At 44.9% G+C, this 17,188-nt stretch overlaps 1 protein-coding gene across 1 annotated transcript in view; it reads left to right on the top strand.

Moving 5' to 3' along the window:
* The window catches only part of LOC149449635 (alpha-2,8-sialyltransferase 8F-like), a 39,784-nt gene that overhangs the window by 14,119 nt on the left and 8,477 nt on the right, over window positions 1-17,188 (top strand). Inside the window, exon 4 of the mRNA XM_089692974.1 lies at window positions 14,860-15,004. Within this exon, the coding sequence (XP_089549100.1) occupies window positions 14,860-15,004 (145 nt within the window). The remainder of the gene's footprint in view (window positions 1-14,859; window positions 15,005-17,188) is intronic.

Raw genomic sequence — 17,188 nt, 5'->3', positions numbered from 1 at the left:
GATCTCTCAAGTGGCATCTCACTAGACCGCTGGCTTGTGGACAAGCTTCATCTCCCACACTGGGGGAGGAATGTGATGACACTGCTGTCAGTCACACAACACAGGTTTAGGTGCCAATTCTTGCCCTGCGGTACCCTGTCATCCGCTCCAGGGGAAACAGGACTGGAGGGGTAAGAGAAGCCCTCACATCATCTTGTCCTTTACCAGGCCACTGCTGCTACAGAGAAACACCATTACCAGTAAAGTATGAAGATAAACAGATTTGTTTTGGCACCAAGGCCGGCTTAACAACCCACAGAGCTGTATAAAGAGGACGGCAGAGGTATTGCTGACTGCAGATGATCCAGAGAGGGAACTCCAGACCAGGCTGTACAGATCCTTAAAGGGACCCCCAGCTGACCACTGAGAGTATTTATCTCTAAATGTGTGATTTAATTGTGCATCTGGTGAGTGCGCAATGCTTCCATTACTTGGCACATCACCATATCATTGGATGTATGATATTGATTACCAGCTTCTGAGATCAAAACTGGATCTTCCATTCATCACTTCCTTTTTGGACATTTACCTATCACTATTGGCACCTTATTCAGCACCAGTGGTCACTTTATAGTGACAATATTATTGTCATCACTTTGTCACTTTATGGACATATTATTATTATTATGATTTTAAGACCACTTTTTGCACACCAGCAGTCACTTTAATACAACCTGACACTGTGATACGTTTATTTTTTATTCATTATTGCATTGGCACTTTTTCATTTATTTGCATTTTATTTGATGATTGATATTCATCGCACCAGCAGTGCACTTCATCTTTGCTCCAGCCCTCATTCCAGATGGTGGTTGGTTCCCACCAGGCGTCCTCCCTTCTGACAGCTGGATACAAATGGGTCCCACAGGTATGGCACCTGCATACTTACTGTACATTGGTCCAAGATGGATCAATGTAACTATGCAAACATTGCCTGGAATTCAGTTTTCCAGTTTTGTTTTTACCAGTAAGTAGGTTGTTATTTACCATGAATTAACATGTAACATTACGTATTAAGCTCCAGCCCACCAAAGTAATAAAACAGGTGATAATGTCCAAAATACAATCCAATCAGTCCAAAATAATAAGCGTTTATAAAGTCTTTCAAGTCCTTCTACTTGGGAAGTTCTTTCCAGGCTCTAATAGGCATAAAAAACAGGAAAAAGTGAAAACACAAATCCACCATCCAGAACAAGGGCTGGAGCAAACGTGAAGTGCAGCTTTGGCGTGATGACGTCACCGGAAAAAGCTTTTCTTAAATTATTACATTGTGTACTTATTTCAGTGACGTCATCACACCAGCACTGTGCTTCATCTTTGTCCAGCCCTCATTCCAGATGGTGGTTGGTTCTCACCCGGCGTCCTCCCTTCTGACAGCTGGATACACAGAAACTCTGTGGCATTTCTCTCCCTAGAGATGAGCTATCAAGACCTGAAGTTTATATTATGATGAGCCGATTGTGAATTTTAATAAACTGTTTGTTTTACGTCTGCACTTCGAGGCGCTTTCCCCTTTTCCTGTTTTTCATTTACCTATGGACTTTTGTGGCTGCTGAAATCCAAAGTCCAAAGCAGCAGTGATATTTTGGTGCTGCAGTTGCAACCGTGCCAGGCAGCCATCAAGTGCCAACTAGGCCTGCCCTTTTTAACACCAAGGCAATGCAGTACGTTCTTCAAGGGGCTTGGCAAATGTAAAAAAGCCATACATTAGTTTCCTTTTATTAGGATTTTTTTTCCTTTATTTTCACTGGGTGATCCTGCCAACAAGGCACTTCCAGTCCTGGGGTGACAACCCGTAATGTATTAAAGAGAGATTGTCATGCCAAGACAGCTGACCTTACCCTAGTAAATTTAGGAACAAATGTTCTACACAAATTCTCATTTAGATGACTTGGTGAATGCCATTTGAATGTACTTCAAATTTTCATTTGCTTTTAACATTTGATTTGGGAACGAATTAAATTTCCTGAGCAAAAACCACTGTTAGAAATTTTTAAGCTCAAGGAAAAAATTTTCATCCTGCTCCTTTGAATTTTCTCAGCACTGCAATCCACAATGAACGTCAATTTTCCCACACTATTGATTAGAAAATCAAGTAAGCATTGTTAACCACTTGAGCATGTCCAGAAAGTGAGAGGTTAAGCACAAGCTTTGTTCAGCTGGCTCTAAGGTAAAAGTGATCTGAGCGGCAGTACAGTTGCCTGATCACTTTTACAGTGCAGAAGGTGTGGTCAGCACGCCACCTTTCCCCTTCTCCCTCCCCGCTGGCACCACCCATGGTTCCCAGGCTCTCCCGCTCATTCCAGGAGCCTGGAACCTCATCGGAGGGCTTCAAGATGATGAGTGGAAGGAAATTGAGGAACACCCATTCCTGAAGTTCTTCTGTATTGAATGAAGCTGGAAGCAACAAGGATCTCATCATCTCCGGTTGCAGCCAGGAATGCAACTAACCAAACCTGATCTGCTAGACCTCCAATGTCTCCATAAGGAGTACCTGTCACCTGCCCACTGTAGGTTTGTTAACCCCCTTGTGATAGCACTTGCGGACCAGCAACATACGTACAGGCTTTAAGCAGTTATACCTGCAGGCATCACCCCAGTAATGTTTTTTTAGAGCCAGCAGTTGGCTCTCTTGTAAAAGCAATCAGAGTGGCTAACTAACCCCACAATTGATTTTACAAGCAGCGACAGGGTATACCCCCACCTCACCGCTTTCTGCAGCTGTCTTGGACTTTCCCATACCACCTGCAGACCTGAGCCACCAGCAGCATGTCCACTGGCTGGCTGGACAGAAGAACAAAGCTGGGACCACTTTTATAGGCTATCTGCTATACAGGGGTATACAGAGGTAGTGTCAGCAAAATTTCCTTCCAGCAGAGGTCCGAATCTCGTTAGCGATATAACACATCACAGCCCCCCCCCGGTACATTATGATCTTTAGCGTACCTTTCACACTGTAGTCCCCTCTACATCACAGTCCCCTCTTTAAAGAAGTTCCACAGTGTCCTATTTTCCCTTCACATCACTGCCCCCTTTTACATCACAGCACCCCTTAACAAAGCACAGCGTCTCCTAACACAGCACAGCACCCCTTAACACAACACATCACCCCTAACACAACACAGTGACCCTTAACATAACACAGTGCCCCTAACAACACAGCAAATATATAGCAAAGATGGGATGTCTCTTTGCTGGACACAGCTGGGCAAAGTGACAACCCAGTCCAACAGAGACTTTGCCGTCCAACAAAGAGACAGCTCGTCCAGCAAAGAGGCAGCCATCCAGCAAAGAGGCAGCCCGTCCAGCAAAGTGGCAGCCCGTCCAGCAGAGACAACCCATCCAGCAGAGACAGCCCATCCAGCAGAGACAGCCCATCCAGCAGAGACAACCCATCCAGCAGAGAAAGCCCATCCAGCAGAGAAAGCCCATCCAGCAAAGAGACAGCCATCCAGAAAAGAGACCACCCGTCCAGCAAAGAGAGAGCTCATCCAGCAAAAAGACAGCCCATGCAGCAAAGAGACAGCCCCTCCAGCAAAGAAACAGCAGCATCCAGCAAAGAGACAGCCCATTCAGGAAAGAAACATCCCATTCAGCAAAGAGACAGCCCTTCCAGCAAAGAGACAGCCCCATCCACCGTCGCTACAGAGCTGTCACAGTGTGTCAGCGGGTGAAGAAGAGAAGCTGCTGTTGTCCCTTCAGTGCAGCGGCCGGCCGAGGAGGTGTCCCTGTGTCAGTGGAGCTTACTGCTCATCTTCTGGAGCCATCACTTCCGCTCCTCATGTTGGCTCTGCTTTAGGCATAGCTGCACAGCGGGCGGTGAGCGGCGACTGCGGTCTGTACTAGCCGTGTCCAGACCATGGCTGCCGCTTACCTCCTGTTGTGTGGCCCTGTCATCTTAAGCCCAGCTTAAGATGTGTGGCCCAGCCAGAGTAAATGCCCGGTGTGCCCTATGGCCAGGGAGGGCACCCAGCAGTGGCGGTGGTCCGGACTGGACTGTTCCTCTGTCCAGTTCCGGACCGCAGTCCGCCATTTAGTGACCACTGTGCTATAGTAACCCAGTAGTGATAGCCTGACATCACTTCTGGTTTACTCAGAACTAAATGGCACAATTTTATTTTTTAATTTAAAGCATTCAAAACACAAGTCTTGGTGTTTTGAATGCTTTTAGGGCAGAGGAGGGATTTGAGGTCCTTTTGACCCTCAATCCCTTCATAAAGAGTACCTGTCACGAGCCTGTTGCTGTCACAAGGATTCTTACATACCTTGTTACAGCAATAAAAGTGATTAAAATAATTAAAGCAACAGTGTAAAAATTAAAAAAAAATATATATTAATTAAAAAAATTTTTTTACGTGCCCTCATCCCCGCAAGCTTGCTTACAAAGGCAATCACGTCACGCATGTGAGGTATCGCCACGGGTGTCAGATCATGTGTAGTAATTTTAGGCCTAGACCTCCTCTGGTAATCTGAAGTGGTAACCTGTAAAGGCTTACCTATGGATAGTAAAATGTGCATTGCTTATCGCGTTGCACAGGCGTGCGCAATTTTAAAGCACAGTGTGTCAGCGGGTGTGGTCTGTACACTAAGAGGAGTTTGGCCAAGCAGGAGGCTTGGCATGGGGCCAGGGTAGCTTTTACAGTTGCAAGAAAAAGTATGTGAACCCCATGGGATTATGTGGAGTTTTGCATGATTTGGGCATAAAATGTGCTCTGAACATCATCTAAGTCACAACAATAGAAGAACACAGTCTGCTGAACATAATACTACACAAACATTAGATATTGCCATGGTTTAATTGCACATAACATGTAAACATTCACAGTGCAGTGAGGAAAAAGTATGTGAACCTTTGGACTTAATAACTGGTTGACCCTCCTTTGGCAGCAATAACCTCAACCAAACGTTTCCTGTAGTTGCAGATCAGACCTGTACAACGATCTGGAGTCATTTTGGACCACTCCTCTTCACAAAACTGTTTCAGTGTAGCAATATTCTTGGGATGTCTGGTGTGAATCGCTCTCTTAAGGTCATGCCACAGCATTTCAATGGGGTTGAGGTCAGGACTCTGACTGGGCCACTCCAGAAGGCGTATTCTGTGCTGTTGCAGCCATTGTTTTGTTGAATTACTTGTATGCTTTGGGTCATTGTCCTGTTGCATCACCCATCCTCTGCGGAGCTTCAGTTGGCGGACAAATGGTCGTACGTCTTCCTGCAAAATGTCTTGATAAACTCTGAAATTCATTTTCCCATCAATGACAACAATCCGTCCAGGCCCTGAGGCAGCAAAGCAGCCCCAAACCATGATGCTCCCTCCGCCATGTTTTACAGTGGGGATGAGGTTTTGATGTTGGTGTGCTGTGCCTTTTTTTCTCCACACATAGTGTTGTGTGTTCTTCCCAAACAACTCAATCTTGGTTTCATATGTCCACAGTATATTTTGCCAGTAGTGCTGTGGAACATCCAGGTGCTCTCTTGCAAACTTCAAACGTGCTGCAATTTTCTTTTTGGACAGCAATGGCTTCCTCCGTGGTGTCCTCCCATGTACTCCATTCTTGTTTAATGTTTTCCTTATTATAGATGTGTCAAAAAAAATGTTAGCATGTGCCAGAGATTTCTGTAGGTCTTTAGCTGACACTCTGGGATTCTTCTTTACCTCATGCAGCATTCTGCGCTGTGCTCTTGCAGTCATTTTTACAGGACAACCACGCCTAGGGAGAGTAGCAACAGTGCTAAACTTTCTCCATTTGTAGACAGTCTGTCTTACCGTGGACACATGAACATCAAGGCTTTTGGAGATACTTTTGTAACCCTTTCCAGCTTCATGTAAGTCAACAATTCTTGATCGTAGGTCTTCTGAGAGCTCTTTTCTGCGAGGCATGGTTCACATCAGACAGTGCTTCTTGAAACCAGTAAACCCAAAACAGGTGTGTGTTTTTTAAGGGCAGGACAGCTGTCAGCAACACATCCAATATCATCACACTGATTGAAGTCAAGGTTGGCTCACTCCTGGCTCCAATTAGCTCTGGGAGAAGTTATTAAGCTAGGGCCTCACATACTTTTTCCTCCCTGCACTGTGAATGTTTACATGTTATATGCAATTAAACCATGGCATCATCTAATGTTTGTGTAGTATTATGTTCAGCAGACTGTGTTCTTCTATTGTTGTGACTTAGATGACGTTCAGAGCACATTTTATGCCCAATTCATGCAAAACTCCACGTAATCCCAAGGGGTTCACATACTTTTTCTTGCAACTGTAAGTATGACTGAGCCTGCACAGCAGCAGGAGAGTTCGGATGGAAGATGTGAGGAAGGCTGAGATCCAGGAGCCTGGGAGGGGGCCCAGTGGGAAGAAGCCTACCTACAGGGTGGGACATGGAAAGGAGAATCACTCAGACTGACCGATCCCCTGTGGAGCCAGGGAAGGAGCCAGTCCATCAGAAGGCCTGAAGGCAGCCACTAACCCAACCAACTCACAGTCAAGGACTGAGTGAGTAATCCTACACCCCTCTGGGCCAGCTAAGGGAAAACAGCATTCTGGTGGGAAACCTGACTAGCTCCTTACCTGGGACTGTTTGACTTACAGTGACAGGCACTGGATCCCCTTGCCCAGGGATTCCTCTAGACTGCTGGGTAAAGAAAAGGATTTATCTAGGGTGGTACATTAGAAGAGGCTGGAGAGCTCTCCCTGAAGGGAATTTCCTATCTTGGACTTGTATATAGTTTCTAGGAAGTTGTCCTCAGTTTACCGTCCCTTGGAAATCCCATACACCCCTTACCCCATCCAAGTTCAATACCTCTAATAAAACTTCCAAGCTCACAGACTTTTTACTGTCTCTGGAATGCAAGTCGGTGGAAAATGCGAGTTGCCTGGTCTGTGCAGGACTATAGGGGGACCCAAAACTTCAGCAACTCTTAATGGGGTAGTGCTGCAATCATTTCTATAACATTGGGGGGGGGGGTGTTCTGTAGTTCACAGACATAGCTGGGAACAATGTAAAGCACAGGCAGATATCACAGGAAGATTTCTGGCAGGATCAAAGGGTAGTTTTGCTCCTAATGAACAGACGAAGCAAAACTCTTTCCTTTTTGGAATATTTAACAGACCAACTGAAAGCAAGTAAGAGTAATGTATTGTTCAAGTGTACATCTATTGTTATCTAATACAGCGGTTTGCTGAGTGTACATTTTATTAAGCCGGGTTACGGATAGCATATTCAGCTGTCACTTCACAATGAATATATTATGCTTTATTCAATGTATTTTTCCTATGAACTCTAACTGATCTTATTTCAGGAAGGTCCCGGAAATGGGGGCCACAAAGCCTCACTTTAATTACTCCTATACTAATAGATGGCTTAGTTCAGTGGTGGGCAACCTTTTTTTTCAACTGAGCCAAATCTCGCCAAAACCATGATTGAAATTTATTTTGAGAGCCACATTTTTAAAACTGAAAATACATCTCCCATATAGTAATTCATCCCCCATAGTAATTCATCCCCCATATAGTAATTCATCCCCCATAGTGTAATTCATCCCCCATAGTAATTCATCCCCCATATAGTAATTCATCCCCCATCGTAATTCATCCCCCATAGTAATTCATCCCCCATATAGTAATTCATCCCCCATATAGTAATTCATCCCCCATAGTAATTCATCCCCCGTATAGTAATTCATCCCCCGTATAGTAATTCATCCCCCGTATAGTATTTCATCCCCCGTATAGTATTTCATCCCCCGTATAGTATTTCATCCCCCATATAGTAATTCATCCCTCATATAGTATTTCATCCCTCATATAGTAATTCATCCCTCATATAGTATTTCATCCCTCATATAGTATTTCATCCCCCCATATAGTATTTCATCCCTCATATAGTAATTCATCCCTCATATAGTATTTCATCCCTCATATAGTATTTCATCCCCCCATATAGTAATTCATCCCTCATATAGTAATTCATCCCTCATATAGTATTTCATCCCTCATATAGTAATTCATCCCTCATATAGTAATTCATCCCTCATATAGTATTTCATCCCTCATATAGTAATTCATCCCTCATATAGTAATTCATCCCCCATATAGTAATTCATCCCTCATATAGTAATTCATCCCTCATATAGTAATTCATCCCCCATATAGTAATTCATCCCCCCATATAGTAATTCATCCCTCATATAGTATTTCATCCCTCATATAGTAATTCATCCCTCATATAGTAATTCATCCCCCATATAGTATTTCATCCCTCATATAGTATTTCATCCCTCATATAGTATTTCATCCCTCATATAGTAATTCATCCCTCATATAGTAATTCATCCCTCATATAGTAATTCATCCCTCATATAGTATTTCATCCCTCATATAGTATTTCATCCCTCATATAGTATTTCATCCCCCACAGTACTATTCCCCCCCCCCCTTCTAGTAAGCCAAGTCCCCCGTGTCAATTCACTTACCTTTGTTCCGCGCGTTCCTCTCGCTGTCTTCCCGTGCCGTTCGGGTCTTCAGGGCGGACTGTGAGAGGAGCCTAGCTCCCCTCCCCTCACGTTCGGCACGCTGCCCCGCCTACACACATCCTGACAGCCACATCCGCGGGCCGGATTAAAAGGTCCGCGCGGACTTTTGGGGCGGCCAACCGAGAGGAGGCAGGGGAGCGGCCGACCGAGAGGAGGGAGGGGAGCGGGCGCCCGGCACACAGAAGAGCCGCATTAGAGTGGGTAAAGAGCCGCATGTGGCTCGCGAGCCGCGGCTTGCCGACCACTGGCTTAGTTCATTATACCTGTTGGAAGAAGCGACCCTCTGCTCAAATAAAATACAATTTCATAATGAAGTTTGTAAATATTGATTGGCCTGAATCCATCTCATGATTATTATGCATTATTGACTCCATAAATTCTGCTCCCACGATAATTTCTTCAAATTCCCCCTTTTTTTTTCCTGTTGTAGTGCTACCCTCTTGAGGACCGCTGAGTTTAGGTCCCATTTTTGCTCAGCATGACAAGGCAACAGATATTTTCCATCTTCAAAGTCAGCAATACAGTCCTTGAGCTTTTTTTTGTTTTTATTAAGGGGCTAACAACTTGAATGGGATCTAGGGGTATATGGAAACTGCAAACTTGAGGATGAACTTCTTAGCAACCGGTACACTGTCCAAAAAATGTACATCCAAAGGAAAATATAGTGCTGTCTCTTATAAAGAACACTGAAGTCCCCTTGATGTACCTCCTCAGACCCAAGATGAATCCTTCCGCTTCACCCTGCTGAACTGAGGGTATTCTTGGGCAAGGGATTCCAAGAGCTAACATGGAAGTGGTCTCGGATGAGAACTAGTTGGGTCCATGGTCACTGCTTCCACTAGAAAAACTAGGCAGCTGCCTAGGGCGCACTGACACCTAGGGACACCTGGTTACAGCCAGTTGGGCACTCTTTCTGCATGGGAAGCCATCATGTCATGAATGATCCTTCAGCTGAGGGCAGGGGTGGCAGAAGGGAGGAAGAAAGGACACAGGAAGATGCCCGGTGTCTGGGGCCAATGTAACAGCTGAGCTTCCGCTTCTTCCAGTATTCCTCTTAGACACAGTCCCTTACTGCAAGCCGTCTGGTGGCTGCTAACCACTGTGGAGTTCCATCCCTTCTATTCCCATTCATCAGAGGAGAGAGAGCTGTGCCTGCGGAGGATGGTAATGTCTGACTCCGATGTCTCTCGTCTATTTGAGTGTGACCCGTCCGGCCATCCATTACATGTGCAATGTGTCGGTGAGTAATGATATCATCACGATCCCACAGCCTGCTCTTCTAGTGCCTGCTGCGTTTGCTGATCTGTATGAGTGTTGGTGGTGTGTTGTGTCAGATATGTCACTGTGTGGGATCGCTCAGTTCAGGTGTTTTCTGTGCATGTGGGCTGGGCTGCCTGCTGTCATCTCTCCCCATTGCATTGAGAATTCCAGCCTGGGGTCAGAGTGCGGATCCATCATCCTCCACTCACTGCAACTGTCACCCTGCCACTGCCAGCCACCAATACAGTCCATTCGTGATACTGATTTTGTCTTTAATATTGGTGCTGGTGGCATCTTTTGGCACTTATTTTTGCAAATTAAAAGAAGTTTAGCAGTTTCAAGCTTTTTTGATTTAATATTAATTATTATTTTTTTGTGGGGGGGCACAAGTAGCTGGTATTGCCTAGGGTGCAAAATAATCTAGCACCGGCCCTGGTTGGGACTTGCAGCTGACTGCCCTCTTTCTTTGTCTGGGCCAGGGGGTGTAGGAGTACTCACACTGTCCTGTCCTGTTAGCTTGTGGGTTGGTGGCTGCCTTCAGGCCTTACGTTAGGCTGGCTCCTTCTCTGCTGCTCAGGATGTCCTCCCTAGGAGACTCTGGACAGTGAAGATCCTCCTTTCCAGCATCCTGCCTGTAGGTAAGCTCCTCTCCCTGGGGTCCCCTCCCAGGCTCCATACTCCAGTCTTCTTTCAGTCCATCTTCCACCCAACTCCCCTGCTGCCCAGGCTCTGTCACACTTAAGGGTTGTCCTTGGTCACCAGGCCTGGCCTCCTGCCTGAGGATTGGCCAAGTTCCCCTAAACATGCAAATCTGGGCCTTCTACCCTCTTCCAGAAACTTCTCTCAGTTTCTGGAAGATTAGGGAGGGGGATCCAGAATCCCTGACCTGTAGAGCCTCCCAGCCTGTACTGAGGTGAACTCCTGTCTCACTCTTAGGCTGCTCCCAGAATGCTACCCAGCCTCTGACTAACAAGCAACAACCTAGCTACCTAGAGAGCGCTACACTGTGAGTATAGTATATGTAACTGCTAACTAAATGACACAGAGGAGAACATATATTATCACTTTCAATTTCTGGTAAAATATGTATTGCATTCTGAATTTTGTTAACTGTACTTACCTCTTTTCCATCCCCTTCTCAACCCATAGTAATTCTTCATTTGCATTGGCACCATTAAACAATGCCCATAAAACAGAAATATTTCCATGTTCACTATCAGTAATTCACCTTGGTGTGCAGTGAAGCCCTTTGTGCACCTGTTTGAAGGTGCAGCGTGATGTGTCCAAGTTCAGTAACAAGAATATATATTGTAACAGAAGTCCAGCAATACAAAACAGCCCTGGTGAGAAGGTAACCTGACCGGGAGCACTCACAACTTGTGATAACAATCAGCAGTAGAGTGGTGTATCAGAAGAGCTGACAGTGTCTGTCTCAAGGAGCTGAATGCGGCCTGACCAGTCTGCACTCAAATGGGCAGGCTTCCTGGAAGGATATCATGTCCCTGCACTTGCACCACACCTCTGGAACCTCTCCCTGACACTAACAAATGTCCCTGACAGACGGGTGATCTGTCTCTTCTCTAGCCACTCTCAAAATGTACATCAAGCCCAGGAGCCAGGGTCTTAAATAAACTCTGCTTGACCCAAGATGGCCACCAAAATCACACAGAGTGCCAGCATCCAATTGGATAGCTGCCTCTTCATGACTGAGAAAACCATAGAGCAGCCTTTCTCAACCTTTTCAACACAGGAATAACTTAAATGTCTCAAGGAACCCCTGATAAAAATTACTTTATCTACAACTTCTGATACATTAGTGTGATGGCCAGTGGTAAGAATGCTCCTTATACTTGTAGTAACTAGGAAAAATTACCCCCTTATAGAAAGTTAAAAAGATCACTGGTATCACTGGGAACTTATCTGAGAGGAAGAAATTGCTCATTGCTCAAGGAACCCCTAGCCACCTCTAAAGGAACCTTAGGGTTCCATGAAACCCTGGTTGAGAAACCCTGTCATAGAGGAACTAAGTTTCCCTTTACCTCCTCCTCCAATTGCATTGCCACTGTGGATGATCGCCACCTGCAGTGAAGAAAATAGACTGCCTACACACCCTTCAATGTCAATAAAGCTTATTTGAGGTAGAGAGATGGGAAAGGGGGTGGGGGAAGAGAGAGAGAGAACAAGAGAGTGGGAAGAGAGAGAGTTACAATATGTAAAGTGTTCAACCTGCTCCTGAGTGCTGGTTTCTACCTGCGTAGAACCAAGGCCTCATGGCACCCATACATAAAAGTGGGGACCAGTATGATCCAGCCAACTACAGAGGGATATGTGTCAGTAGCGCACTGGGAACACTATTTAACAGATTTTTGAACAAAAGAATCCTCAACTTCCTGACACAACATAATGTCCTCAGCCAGGTCGGGTCAATTTCAAACCATTACACTACACATCTACGTCTACCACATCTATACCCTTCACAATCTCATCAAAAACCATGTCCACAATACAAAACATGGAAAGAAATTTGCCTGTTTTGTGGACTTCAACAAGGACTATGATTCAGTGTGGCACCCAGGCCTTTTCCTCAAACTAGTGGAAAGAGTGGAATAGGAGGAAAAACATTTGATGTCATCAAGGGCAGTTGCAGCGTCAATGTGAATGGGAAAAGAACCAAGCACTTCCAACAGGCCTGTGGAGTCAGATAAGACTTCAGTCTTAGTCCAACCCTCTTCAACATAATGTATACACTCACCGGCCACTTTATTATGTACACCTGTTCAATTGCTTGGTAACACAAATTGATAATCAGCCAATCACATGACAGCAACTCAATGCATTTAGGTATCTAGAGGTGGTGAAGACGACTTGCTGAAGTTCAAACCGAGCATCAGAATGGGGAAAAAGTGGATTTAAGTGACTTTGAATGTGGCATGGTTGGTGCCAGATGGGCTGGTCTGAGTATTTAAAAAACTGCTGAGCTACTGAGATGTTCATGTACAACCATGTCTAGGGTTTACAGAGAATGGTCTGAAAAAGAGAAAATATCCAGTGAGTGGCAGTTGTGTGGAGTAAAATGCCTTGTTGATGTCAGAGGTCAGAGAAGAATGGGCAGACTGGTTTGAGATGATAGAAAAGCATGCTTTCATGTCAATGTGGACCACAATCTCTGAGGAATCTCTAAGGAATCTCTGAGAAAAGGGTCCAATCCTGTACTAGTAAGGTGCACCTAATAAAGAGGCTGGTGAGTGTACATCAGTGAAATAGCTGCAGCTCTAGAATCCTCTTCAGCACCTGGACTAACTTTACTTGTTACTGAGGTGAAGTTCCTGCTGTGTGTGGATGATCTCCTACTAATGTCACCAACAGAAGGAGACCTAAAAGGCAGCCTGGAAGTGCCACAGAAATACAGTGAGACATGGACACTACCTATTAACTCAAACAAAAATCATGGTGTTTTGAAGGAAGAACACAAAACAAATAAAGAGGACTTCCTTTACATTAAACAACTGCAATCTTCGTGAATCTAACAGCTGCACATACCTCGGCCTAAAAATGAACTAATCAGGAGGTTTCAAGCCAGCCAAAGAGGCCTTAAAAGACAAGGCATGCAGTGCTTTCCATGCCATCAGGAGACAGTTGTTCCACCTAAAACTACAACCAACAGTCTGGTTTACAATCTTTGACAGTGTCAATACACCAATCCTTTTTAGTATGGGGTCCTATCAACTACCCAGACCAATGCAAATGGGACTCTAATCCAACAGAAATATTTCATCTGGGATTAAGACACCTCCTTCAAGTCCATAAAAGAACCTCCAAAAGTGCTTGCCAGCCTAAGCTGGGCAGTTTTCCCTTACTGCTTGCAGTATTGAAGAGGATGCTATCATACTGGGACCATCTACAAAACAGCAGGCTCAACTCATACCACCATAAAGCCTTACAGGACTAGGCCAAGCTGTGCAGCCTGCAACGGTTCATTGTCCATCCCAAACTCCCAACAATGCAGCCTGACAAAATCTCAAATAAAAGACATAATGAACAATCCCCCCCCCCAAAAAAAAAAAAATATGTAGCAGAATGGAGAAATTAAATAAAAAAGTCCAAGAAACAAACTTCTTACCAGTCATTGCAGAAGTGCTATAAACTGGCCCATACTTGAAGGTTCTATAAGGCCCCAAAGACAGGCAGATCTGAGCCTGTACATACTAAGCACCCACAACCTTGAAATCAAATCAAATTAGGACAGCACAGACAGACCTACAATTCCAAGGAGAGTATGATGAGGTCCGCTTCCTGCTACAGTGCCTCAAATACTCATCAGTGAGGGAGACACACTTCCAGAGACTCTCTGCTCTCATCCCAGGCTTTAATTCTATAGAAGAGAGGAGGAAACGTCATAATCTATTGGGAGAAGAGTGAAAATAGCTGTACAATATATCACAGTATGCCATACTGTATACTGAAAGGGGCATGACAAATTGTGGACTTATAAATCCTCTGCATGGTCTTACCACATATCCACCTTTATATTATCCATTAAACCCCCCCTCCCCCAAAAAAAAATTGCCCTAGGAGCTATCCCTACCTTCCGTCTCCTTTTCCTATCCAACCCAAACTCTTAAATCACTTTGGCAATGCTAAAATGTATTTGGTCCTGCCAATAAAGCTTTTTTGAATTGAATTGAAGAAAGAGATGGGGAGGGGAGAGAGAGAGATAGGGAGGGGAAAGGAGAAGAGGGACAAAAGGAGAGGGAGAAGAGAAAAAGAGAGGGGGGGGGGGCAGAGAAGAGAGAAAGAGCACGCGAGAGAAAATGTCTCCATACATGTTGTGCTACCCTGACTCCTTAAATAGTCAATTAACAATGCAATCCTAAAGCTTGCTGTCTTCGTATACTTTTCGGCACACATGGCAGTTCTCACAGGGCTGCCCTGACAAGTTTCCTTTCAAATATACTGTAGTCAGCTGAACCTGTACCTTCATTTGTTGTAACTCTCAGGATTTACTAACAGCTTCCACATCTTACACAGGACAAATTTTCGGAAGTGTTGCAATGCCTCCTACTCGCTGGTTGTGACACAGGAGAACACTCCGATGGGACAAATCATTCAGTATGAACCACAACACCAGAAATCCAGAAATGTTACCGAGAGCCTTTATAGTATCCTACCAAAGGTACGTGTTGAAGGAAAACTTATCAAAGGTAAAGTCAATTTTTACACACAGTTTTCACAGCTGCTATTTAACATTTGTGAGAAAGATTTGGCATGAGGAACAGAGAGAGAGAGAAAGCAATAGTTAGACGGGGATGAGGGGGCATGTACCCATGCAAAGTATTAAAGTTTAAAATAATATTTGGAGGGAGCAGCTCTTTTAATAATGCTTAAAGTGAAATATTAAGATGCGCAATTCCATATTTAACTTGCCTGGAGGAGGCATATACCGGCTTGTGAAGGGCTTACCTGTATGATGTACACAAGCACACATGACATTTACAAAGAAAGAAAGTACAATTTAAATTGCCAGTAAATTATATTTTACTGCCAGCTTCCCTCTGTTAGTTAAAAAAGGTTACTCGCTATATCCATACCAGACCCTTAAACTAGATGAGGGCCTGATATGGATCATAAGAAAAGAAAAAACAAAAAAACAAAAAGAAGATGCTTGGTTCCTAACCTTCAGGTATGATTGAGCCCAGGGGTGGACTGAGAACTCATGAGGCCCTCGGGCAATAGGGGATCATGGGGCCCCTGTGTCCTTGCCCACACTCAAAAAAGACTATAAAAAAGGTACTAGGGGCATTTCATGGGGCCCCCTACTGACCCCGGGCCCTTGGGCAGTGCCCGACTGCTCGAATGGTCAGTCCGCCCCTGATTGAGCCTGATCAACAGGAAATGGTCAGTGTGTGTCACATGGAAGATGGAGTAGGAGACTGGAGTGTGGAGCCTGGGATGGGGCCCAGGGAAGGGGCCTACCTACAGGCAGGTGCTGGAAGAGGGGACCTCCAATGTACCACCGTCTAATAAAAGGGATGGCCTGGGCAGTGGGCCAGCCAAGTGGAGGGCCTGAAGTCAGCCACAAACCCATAAAGCTACCAGGAAGGACAGTGTGAGTAACTTTACAAACACTGGGCTGGATAAGGGGAGAGGGCAATTAGGTGGAAAACCCAAATAGATCCTCAGCCGAGACTCTTTAATCTTTGGCAGCTTCTGGGTCCCCTTGCCCACGGATTACCCTTAGCACTGCTGGGTGAAGAGGAGGATTCATCTGGGGTCTGAAGAACTGGAGTACTCTCAAAGAAGAGACAAGTTTTTACTTCTTTTCCATAGACTTGTACATAGTTTGTCCTCACAGTTCCTTTGGCATCCCATGCATCCCTCAACCCCATCCAGGTCCAATACCCCTTAATAATATCACAAAAACAAGCCTAAGGACTAGTTACTGTCTCAGTGTGCAAGAGTGGAAGAAGAAGGCGTGTGTTGACTGGCTGTGTAGTGCTACACAACCAGGGGTGGACTGACAACTCATGGGGCCCCTGGCAATAGGGGACATTGGGCCCCTGTGTCCATGCCCACACCCAAAAGCCTATGAAAAAGCAAATGAAAGGTACCAGGGGCATCTCATGGGGCCCCCTACTGACCCCGAGCCCTTGGGCAGCGCCCGGGAGCTCAATTGGTCAGTCCGCCCCTGTACACAACCAATGCTGATTTAAAGAAAAAACAGTGTGGGTGCCCCTAAAATCAATAATAGAGTCTTATCTTTGATGTGGCTCTGGTATGAGTAGGGTAACATGCCAGGCAAAGCACAGTATTCCCATGTTGATGGGGCGAGGGTCTTATTCCCACATCCCTAGCTCAGTGGATGTGGGTATATGCAGGGAGGGCATTTTATCAAATCTGGAACCCTCAGATATTCACCCCCTCCACATAAATGTGTAAGAGGTTCATAGTACCAATGGTAATGGTTAGTCATTCGCAAAAAAAATAAAATATTATATAATCGCACATAATCTTACACACACACACTGAACAGAAAGTGCCTTATAAAAATAATAATAATAAGGTCCAAAAAGTAATATCGCACAAAGTAAATGTTCCACAGTGGTCCTCTACCTTCAATCTGCTTGCTGTGACTGACAGCAAAGCTTCAAGTCTATTATTCAAAGAAAGATAGTGGTTGCTAAGATGCCAGCAGCTTACCAAAAAAATGTTTTCTTTGGTGAAAAAAACCCCTAACAAACGCAAACACGGAAAAACGTCGCTAAACGCGGAAAAACACCACTACACACTAATGCAAAAATGCTAAATATAGATGAAAAACTCAAAGTTTTTACTTGACTTTACACAGCTAATGTTACCA

The sequence above is a fragment of the Staurois parvus genome, unplaced genomic scaffold (assembly GCF_062004578.1).
Source record: "Staurois parvus isolate SC_StPar_1 unplaced genomic scaffold, SC_StPar_1.0 ptg000609l, whole genome shotgun sequence".
Lineage (NCBI taxonomy): Eukaryota > Metazoa > Chordata > Amphibia > Anura > Ranidae > Staurois > Staurois parvus.
This window is presented reverse-complemented; position numbering and strand designations above follow the sequence as displayed.